This window comes from Pollicipes pollicipes, unplaced genomic scaffold (assembly GCF_011947565.3).
Source record: "Pollicipes pollicipes isolate AB1234 unplaced genomic scaffold, Ppol_2.1 Scaffold_4740;HRSCAF=5597_pilon_pilon_pilon, whole genome shotgun sequence".
NCBI lineage: Eukaryota > Metazoa > Arthropoda > Thecostraca > Pollicipedomorpha > Pollicipedidae > Pollicipes > Pollicipes pollicipes.
In genome coordinates, this window is record NW_023596545.1 from 2,875,521 (window position 1) to 2,885,506 (window position 9,986).

The 9,986-nt window shown below is 56.7% G+C and overlaps 1 protein-coding gene across 1 annotated transcript in view; it reads left to right on the forward strand.

Moving 5' to 3' along the window:
- LOC119098883 (5'-AMP-activated protein kinase catalytic subunit alpha-2) overlaps positions 1 to 4,458 on the forward strand; it is a 4,623-nt gene extending 165 nt beyond the window's left edge. The window contains exons 2-7 of the mRNA XM_037221928.1: positions 635 to 735; positions 771 to 799; positions 1,795 to 1,863; positions 2,869 to 2,961; positions 3,486 to 3,589; positions 3,817 to 4,458. Of these exons, the coding sequence (XP_037077823.1) occupies positions 635 to 735; positions 771 to 799; positions 1,795 to 1,863; positions 2,869 to 2,961; positions 3,486 to 3,589; positions 3,817 to 3,915 (495 nt within the window). The 3' untranslated portion in view covers positions 3,916 to 4,458. The remainder of the gene's footprint in view (positions 1 to 634; positions 736 to 770; positions 800 to 1,794; positions 1,864 to 2,868; positions 2,962 to 3,485; positions 3,590 to 3,816) is intronic.
- The last annotated feature ends 5,528 nt before the right edge of the window (positions 4,459 to 9,986 follow it).

The following is a 9,986-nucleotide window of genomic DNA, read 5'->3' on the forward strand; positions in this document are numbered from 1 at the left end:
CCTGTGTGTGTGTGTGTGTGTAGTGAACGTCGGCTGTTGGAGTTTGAGCTTGCAGGCAGCACGCGACTCCAGGCCGAAGGAGGTGCGTCCGGCGGCCGTCCATCGCTGCGGTTATCCGTGATATCGAGACGAACGCAGCGGCCCCCCTTGTTCTGAGGAGCGTGTCCACAGAAATGCCGATGTCAGCGCTCTTCTTGTGTTGCTATTGGTCAGCGGGGAGCCTGAGAGCTGAATGCGTTCGATTGAATGTGGCGATTGGCTTTCGCCGAGTGGCACGCTCCAGCGCCGGGCTGTTGAGGAGGTCTGCAGAACACCCACGGGTGGCGGCGTGGGTGCTTTATGAACTGCACCGCCCACTGGTTTTTTAAAGTTTGGTTTTGGAACCCATTGATGCATGGGCAGAATTCTTTGTAGGCCGATGCGCAATTTGTCTTATGGAACCAAAATGTTCATAATACGTGGCCGTCATCGTAGCATTGATCGATTTGAAGCGAATGCCCAGTTTTTTTTTCATTTTCTGTGTAGTCAGCCTCTGCATAACTAAAGGCAGCCAGTACGCAGTCTCATCGTGCGCGACCACGCCGCCCCGTCTCGCTCGCGTTTCTGAACGCGCGTGTGCCCCGTGCGTTCACAGACATGGAAGACCATCAACAACTTCTCAGTTCGCGTGAAGCACCTGAACCCGGTGACGGGTCGCTACGTGAAGATGGCGCTGCAGCTGTACCAGGTGGACGGGCGCAGCTACCTGCTCGACTTCAAGTCGATCCCAGCGACGACTCTGCGCCGCCGGCCGCCAGCGGTGAGTGGCCGCCGGCGCGCCGTCGGCCGCCCCCGCCGGGCGCGGCCCGCTGTCGGCGTGGGACCGCAGTTAACCGTATCGTCGAAGCGTCCGCGCCGTTAACCGCTACCGCACTGTCCGTCCGGTGCCGTGTGCTGCGACCGTCGCACGGCTGTCTGCTGCCAGCGGTCACACACACACACACGCAGTCGGCCGCCCTGCCCTGTCCTGTGTCCTGTCCTGTCGTATCCCTGTCCCTGTCCCTGTCCCTGTCCTGTCCCTGTCCTGTCCCTGTCCCTGTCCGTGTCCCTGTCCCTGTCCGTGTCATTGTCCGTGTCAGTGCCCACGTCCCTGTCCATGCCCATGTCCATGTCCATGTCCATGTCCATGTCCTTGTCCTTGTCTCTATCCTGTCCTGCCCTGTTCTGCCCTGTCGCGCCCCGTGAGCAGCCCCAATCCGGCCAACCGGGCCTAGTCCGCCCTTTCTTTCGTCGAGAGCCCCGCGTGCCGCCGTGGTCGCCGCGACCGTTGTCGCGCTGTCGGACCGGAGGTGCGCCTCTGTCAGTCCCACCCTCTCGCCCTGTCACTCGAGCCCACCCTCACTCCTCTCGGGCGTCACCGCTGCCGGCCAGAGCTCACCCCGGACGCCCCCGGTGCGGTGGCGTCCTCAGTTCGCCGCCGCGCTGCTCGGCCCAGCGGCGGTCGTTGGCGATTGGGGTCGTGGTTTTCCGTACTGTACGCGTAGACTAACTGTCGTGAGATTCACCACCGTTTCAACCGCATCCCACGTCGTGTAGCCCGCATGCCCGCCTGCTGGTTCGGTGCGCCACCGGTCGCATGTACCGGCGAGCCGGCCACCGTGCCCGGCCCTCCCCGGGCCCGGCTCTGGCTTTGGTCGCGTCGTCGTCCGGCGCGGCTTGGCTCGGGCCGCCCTAACCCGTGAGCGCAGCCGCACGCGCCCGCCGCCGGGCGCTGCCCCGCCGGCGTCCGGCTGACCCTGACCTCTGACCCGGTAGCCGCCGCCGGCGCCGCCATCCCGTCCGTGGAGATCTGGCCGCCGGTGAACGGGCTGGACGAGAGCGAACGTGAGTGGCGCCCGCCGCCGCCAGGAGCCGGCGCCTGGCTGCTGGCTGCTGGCTGCTGGCTGCGGGCGGCGGCAGGGCCGACCGCTGAGTCGCACGGCTGCTGCTCACGCTGGGGGTCGCGTTTCTGTCCGACGCCACCGCTCTCAGACTGCGCTCGACGTTTCGGTCTCGCTTTGTTTGGTTGTGGCTGGGTTGACATTTTCATGTGCTGAACAGTTGTAGCGGCACGAAAGGCTGTTGTATTAGTACATGCGAATCGCAAAATTATGTGCGCACCGAATCCAGGTGTGGTCGCTATTATCACGCTCCAGCATCTCGTTCAATGGTACTGACGCATGCACTTGGGGTCCTTTAGGGTGTGCGAGTGCATGCCGAAGCCTGGGGTATGGCAAGCATCGATAGCCAGGCATGCGTTCCTCGTCACCTCGAAACCATGCAGGTGTTCTCTGTCATATTTATGTATGCCTTGTAGTTTCCTGTGCTCGGTTTCAGCAACATTTTGCAATGGGCGGTTAAGTTGCTTTACCACCTCTGCTCTACCCGCGCCTCGAGTATTGTTGGACTTGTGTTCGTGCTGACTTGTTACAGGGGTAAGATGCACGAATACGCACCGGGAAACCGTATCTTGGGACAACCCATGGGTTGAGTAACTCGCTTAAGATCGTTCGAGTAAAGTTCGTCGGGATATTATTGTGTAGTATTGAAGGTCATGCAAGCGCCAATGTGAGCTGAAAACGCTAGGGCTAAAAGCGGACTTACATATTGACGGGTACGCGATCAGTTAGCACAACATGGAGGACGCTGTATTTTACGGTGGCATCATTCATAGCACTGCAGCTTTTGAAGTTTCGTTTGTGCGTCACACGGGTGTTGGAGTCCCCCATGGGTAGGCTGTCCTGTGTTTCCCGCCGTCCGTTGACTGGCGCCTGGAGGCGGCCGTGTTCGCGCCGAGCCGAGTGAGTGTGCGGCCTGCGGCGGCCGTGTCTGACCGGGTCCTGTGCGCAGAGCCGGCGGCCCAGCCTGCAGCCGGCCTCCTCACCGGTCAGCCGGCCTCCGCGGGAGCCTCGTCCGCCTCCGGAGGAGCCTCGTCAGCCTCCAGTGAGTGCCGCCGGCTCGGCCCCGACCCGTGTCTCCGGTCTGGTGACCTGACCGGGGCTGGCGCTGCGGCCGCGCTGGTCTTCAGGGCCGCAAACGCGGATGGAAGGCGGCATTGGTGGTCGGAAGGCGGTGTGCAGTGCGGCAAAAGCCTTGAGTAGTCCAGAACGTAAGCCTTATTTGCCGCAAATGTTGATGATTCAGGTATTCCTGTGTCGGGATTCGCAGTATATAGACTCATCTGGTCCCCACCGGATACGTATTTGTATGGTATGTATAGACGGAGCATCAGTTAATGCTCGGACAATTTCACAAATGGCCCGCGGATGGCAACCTGGCCAGCCAGTGAGTCGCACTCATATTTGATCACTCAATTGATATCACCCATTGTCATAGTCTGTCTGAAGTCTGGGACCCGCGAGCCTGTGGGAGCGGGACTGGGTCTGGGGCCTCGGCGCAGGACGACTGCGCCGGGCCGGGGCGTGGCTGCCCAGCCGCCGTCGCTGACGTCCGCCGCGCGTCCCCAGGCGTCGCCAGCTACTCGTCGTCGAGCTCGTCGGGTGCGGAGGAGACGGGCCCGCGGCCGGTCTCGGCGCCGGCCGGCACGCGCGACGGCCGTCTCTCGCAGCAGGTGAGGCGGCCGGACGCGGCTCGAGCTGCCGCCCCGCCGCGGCGGGCGGCGGGGGTGACCCTGAGCTGGGAACTCTCCGAGCGGGGGCCGTCCTTCCGCTCGCTGTTTCCAGCTACCGCGCGTCAACTACTTCGCTCGTATCTCAGCGGTCACCGATGGGGCTGTTCGCTAGGACCGCACGCTCTTCTCGATGGCATGGAGTGACGTTTGGGCCTGGTGTCCGGCAGAGCTCGGCGGACGCTGCCGCCCCAGCCACGGGCGCCCGCCACTACACCATGGAGTTTTTCGAGATGTGCTCGGCGCTCATCACACAGCTGGCCCGCTAGGCGGCGCTGTCCGTCTGTGGCGGCCGCCAAAGGTGGCGTCGCGGCGGCCTGTTGGAAAACTGCGACGCAAGGATCGGAGAGTAGCGGACATGAAGCTCCGAAAGCGTGGGGTTCGCGTAGTGGTACTGCGGCACTCGAATGCTCACCATTAACTTGAGGAACTTGGAGCGACGTGTGGTTTGGGTGTTGTGAGCAATTGTGTCCCGTTTTGGTGAAAGTTAATTGTCCTGCTGTGCCTGGCGCCGTAATCGTACGATAACACGGGCCTGTTCGCCCTGTCATTAGCGATCGTTTTACTAATCTGTGAGTAGTTAGTCGTCTCGCGCATGTAGTCCGCCGCAAACCGTAGATTGAACACCCTTCGCGTCGTGAGATGTTGTGCCGATACCCACATGAGTGCAATGGTAACGTAACCTGGGCGCATCGGTTGATTTGACATTTGATTTTAGCGGCCAGGTATGGGTGGTGCTGCCAGTGCTGAGGGGCGGGGACACGGCGCCGCGCCCGTCGCTCCGGGCGAAGCGTCGGGTGCGGTGTGGGTGTGTGCTGCCCGTGCTGAGGGCGAGGACACGGCGTCGCACCCGTCGCTCCGGGCGGGGCGTCAGGTGCGGTGTGGGGTGGTGCTGCCCGTGCTGAGGGGCGAGGACACGGCGCGCCCCGTCGCTCCGGGCGGGCGTCGGTGCGGTGTGGGTGGTGCTGCCCGTGCTGAGGGGCGAGGACACGGCGTCGCCGCCCGTCGCTCCGGGCGGGCGTCAGGTGCGGTTTGGGTGTGCTGCCCGTGCTGAGGGGCGAGGACACGGCGTCGCACCCGTCGCTCCGGGCGGAGCGTCAGGTGTGGCGCGGCCTTTGAGTCCGCTCGGGAGGGGTAGGGCGACCGCGTGGCCTACCATCCGGGGCTGTGTGCCTGTAGGCTGTTCGGACGGCGGGGGGGGGGGAGGGGAGACGCACCAACCGTCGTGGGTGTGTCGGGATGAGGGGCGGTCTGTTGTGCGTGAGTCTGCTGCGCTAGAATGGAGAGGCTGTGTCGGCGTGCCATTTTAGAGGCTTATGGGCGCATGGTGTGTGTGCTCTCGCGCGGGGTAGACTGTCGGCGCTCGGCGAAGATAGACGGTAGAAACACCAATCCCCGCACCGCGTCCTTCGCGTCGAGTTTTATCCACTGAAGAACGGATTTGGTTGTGACGAATGATGGGCTCCCGCGTTCTTCCGCGCTGAATGGCATTTTCCCTCTGAATGAAGCCGTCGTGCTCAGTTGTGTGCCCCGCGCGGAGTGAGAGCGATTTTGGAGTAACTACGGTTAGGTCGAGCGTCGTCCACGGGTGGAATGGCCGGTCGGAGTTGGTGCCTCTTCTTCGACGCCCGTGGTCTGCGTTGACCGGGCATTTTAGTGTGGCGCGCGGGGTCGACAAAGACCCGCTCGGTAGATTTAACATCGCGCTCCGCATGGCTGGTCCGCGCATGGTGCATGTGTGGCTGCAGACTGCCAGCTAGACATGATGAATACACTGGGATAGATTGACACGCGTGTCATGGCGTCGTGGGATCCCTGCGGCGCCGTCACTTCGCCGGCCAGCGACTGAGCCATATCGAAGGGTCCCGTTAGCTCCTGCGCTGTGCGGTGGTGGCGCGGAGCCCGCTGCCCGCGGCTGCTAGCCCCGCAGAAGCCCGCCATGGTACTGGGGCGGTGAACTTCTCTACTCAGAAGTTCTCTACAGGGGCCTCGCTAAGGGGCCTATATGCTGACTACTACTTACTTAGGGTCCCTTACTGACCGTACAGTATTGCGTTCCGGTTCTACGAAGTGAAGGATCAGCAAGACTAGTAATGAGCTGAGTGCGAACCGGTTGTGCAAATGTGCTCGTGATACGTTTGAAAATATTACTGAGCTGGGACGTCCAAAATATAGAAAGAACATTCCAACCATCCTACTTTAATTCAACGGGAGACTTCCTGATATATTTTACCCCTTCTTCAGCCTTGTTCAGTCGATGTGATCGAAAACGGATTTAGACGCGCTAAGAAAAACAAAAAATCGCATGCAATCAGTATTCCTATCCCATGGTGTAACAAAAGTAGAATCGCTGGTTTCCATTTTAACTGCGGGTAAATATTGCAAAAGTACTGGCAAAGAATACACGAAATGCGCTCACAGTTTGGATGCAATAATAAAATACTTAAGAATGTCGCTGCGTCACATCACTGACGCCGCGCATACATCTTGGGCATGCACATAGCTTTTCCATATTTTGGAAACCGACCTAGTCACGGACGCATACGGCAATATCGCAGCATGCAAAACAGGATAAGCTCACAACGTGTACAAATACCCAGACCCTAAAGCCCACTATCGCACCCCGTATTGCACATTACCCAAGCCGATCGCTCTATTTCAGTTTTTTTCATTTAACATTCCGAGATACACTCGCTGTGGGTGTCCTCGGTTGTTATGAGTGGTGGGTAGCTGGAGAGTTGCGATTGGTGGGTAGCTGAAGAGTTGCGAGTGGTATGTAGATGAAGAGTTGTTATGAGTGGTGGGAAGCTGAAGGGGGTAAGAAGAGTTGGTATGACGTAGGAGCAGGAAATCGCTGGACGTTTCGGCTCTGCGGCAGAGCCGTGAACACAGAGCTGCTGAGGCGCTCTCAATACAGCGCTGAAGGAGGCTGTGGTCGGAGCGTCTGCAGCTTCTCTGCTCTCAGAACTGCTAACGTCTATACATGACGACCAGCAGCCATCAAGCAGCCGTGGTAACTTACAAATTGAATAAGGGTCGAACTAAAACTGCGGCGGTTATAGGAAAACGGCGTGACGAATTGTTTGACGCCTGCTGTAGACAACTGTGATGATGCATGTGGCCAAAAATATCTTCTGACTCATCTGCAACCACATCACCGCTAGCTTCCAGCCGCCAGGGCGGTCAGGCTGTCCAATACTCAGAACCAGCCAGTGCGGCGGCGGGCCACGCGCCACCAGCGGACCGCGGCCGTCCACCGATTACGGGCGGGCCGGCCCGGGACACGGCCCGTCAATTGGTGGGAGTGAAGTCAGCGGGCAGCCGCGGCGATGGCGGCCTGCTTCCGGACTGAGTCAGCTCCGGTTCGGCGCCGCGCCCGCCGATAAAAATACGCTCGCGTGGTGACAGCAGAGCACGCAATTCCGGCCGCCGGGCCCGCGTCATACACGACAGCGCACGCCGGGTGTGGCGGCGTCGCGTCGGCGAGTTGTGAAGGGGACCCGGCGAGTGAAGCGGCTCGGGTCACCGTCCCGGCTCCACGGCCTCATGACGGTCTGAGTCATGTCCATGCAGCTGCACGCGTTCTGAGTGACAGCGGCATTCGGAGGCGGTGGGCGAGCATTGCTGTCTGTGGTGGCGAATGAGGTCAGATGGATGCTATGACCTACGCGATGGCGTTACTTGGCGGGAAGGAAACCTTTTCCGGTCTTTATATTCATGCAGGAAACGGTAAATAACACATACGGGAAGGCTGGTGTACATAAGGGTCGAAATTGCTCGAAATGCATTATTAATGCCTGCGTAGCAAACACCACGCTTTGTTATGGTCCTGGGAGCACCCAGTTGGTTCGAACTACTCAAGATTCGTTTGGATAGCTGGATGAATAGGGGATTTGGTGTTATACAAATCAACCGATGCGAGTGCAACAGCTCGATGGAGACAAGCACTCCATCCTTGAAAATTACACCGACGTTAGGGCACCTTTGTAAGTAAGATAATGCCATTGAATAAATCGCTACGATACATCGGCGATAGGTTGTCATCAGCGCATGAAATTTCACTAAAATATTTCCATAGTTTGAAATGGCAGCGTCGTCTCACACACATTCACTGACGAAATTTACTTTGATATAGGTAAAGAGGCGTCACTTTATACACTTTTATCCCCTTCCCGAAATACTGACTTGAACCCCTCCACTGCCTCTCTGACGCATCCTCCCCTCCCCCCGCCCAAACGCATTCGGGCAGAATGAAGAAATATCGGGCTGAGGAGCAATGAAAATCCTTGACCTGTTAGCACGGTTACCTGAGCACATCACTGAGCATCACGCCCCCTGTATACCGCTTAGTATCCCGTAGCCCTTTAAAGCGGCTAGCGTTATTAGACAAGAGCTGAATTTGGTACCAATCCGTGCATTTGGTACCAATGCACGAAAACCAGGATAAACAAACAGAAGTGAATCCCAGCGATTGTCGAGCCGATCACAACGGCGGTTGAATTTCGTGGCGAAAGTGGTATTTTTTAGTCATGATGTACCTTTCCGTCATTTTACATTTGTGAGTCTGGTCTCATGGCACAAAACCATACGCCGGAAAGACATGAAATGACTAATTGCTACGTGGATGGTAAACAAGAATGCTTGCGGAGTAAAATCTCCCGGCTATTTTGATATACCTGACAGCATTCCATGGGTTCTACACCGATATACAATGACTTTTTAGGCATTTCAGCTCTGTTCAGCAACACCAGCGTAAAATCACCACCAGCGTTGAGGAAAGCTCTTCAAGGGCATCATAAGGAGAAACGTACTAATGGAAAAAATCGATGCGGAATGAATGGCACAGGTAGGCAAATAAACATATTTTGCTCGTAGCGATGTGTTCTAGGACTAACCCTTTCAGATATTCGGCCCAATAATTTTCATCTTCCAAATAGTAAAGCTTCGTCTCTTTCCCGGTGAAGTCCGACTTGACCACCACATTGGCCATGGATTAAACGGACATTGCTCGCCACAATGTCGGACAGCGCCGTTTCGTAAGCACTTTATAAGCATCGAAACAAATGTCATTTTTTAGTTCAAAGATGTCTGATTATTGGGCCTGATAAATGTCTGGTTAGATATATCTTACTGGAAATAATCGCGTCTGAAAATAAGCGCTTGTCGTTTTCTCCAAATCGAATAATAGACCGCAATGGACACTTTTGAGAGTAAAACAAAACGAAAACCGTAGTGTTTGGAGTGTGTCACGAGGCGCAGAGCCGCGCCTGACTTCTGTTGCTTAACTTCTGCTGCCACGGCGGCAAAAGTTTTTGTAACGGCGCGCCGCTGCAAAACACCGGTGCTCTGCCGGACGTCAGCCACCGCAGAGGCAGCCCCGTATCGGCAACACATGACTTCACTGGAGCCTAGTCATCAAGCGCTATCACCTCCGGGACGTCCTGGGCCGGCTGAGGGGCGGACCATGACCTGGTCTGGCCCGCAGACCTTTTGTGGATTGACATTCAGTAATGTAGTTGCGCCACTGTTTGAAACAACGAGTGTAACTTTTGCATCGGTTCCGGAATAATGTTCAAAGGCTTTTTTAATAAACCTGACGACACATTGGGTCTCGCTCCCGTTTATCGCTGTTTTCGTGCTGTTCAGATTGGGACCCTATCAGTTCCTCGTCTCATAACGTTGTGAAAAGGGCTTATTTTTCACTAATGGAATACTGGGGACTTTCGTCGCCGTCTGGTGTTAGCACACACACACACTGTTTCTCATTCCGTTTCATTCCAGTCAAGCTCCGCATCACTCTCCATGTATACGTCGCAACCATCAGCCATGTATACGTCGCAGCCATCAGCCATGTATACGTCGCAACCCAAATCCTCTCCTTGAAATTGCTGGGATTCGAACCAGGGTCTCTTGATTGTCCTCGATCTCCCCGACCAGAGTTTTCTTAATTGTTCTTGATATTCTCGACCGGGGCCTTCTTGATTGCCCTATCTTCTTGATAGGCCCTGGTTAAAGGCCTTTCACTTGTCTTCATAGGTACCGATGTGATCCTATTAGTATATATCTTGTATGTGCGTTACTTTGCGACGTGCTCCATCAGACTACACACAATTTCCAAACTCATCTCGGAGTGACCTGCTTGCTTCCAAACGTCTAGTCCGCTCACAACGCTGAATTCACTTAACTTTGAACTATCACAACAGGCGGTAAACCGCAAAGAGGCTTCAAAAGCCCAACTTAAGCGCACGAAAGTGTTAACAGAAACATGTCCCATTCACAACCGTATTCTCTAATTAAGATTTTTAAACCGCCTCAAAGGTAATCCTAATTTGTTTAAGAA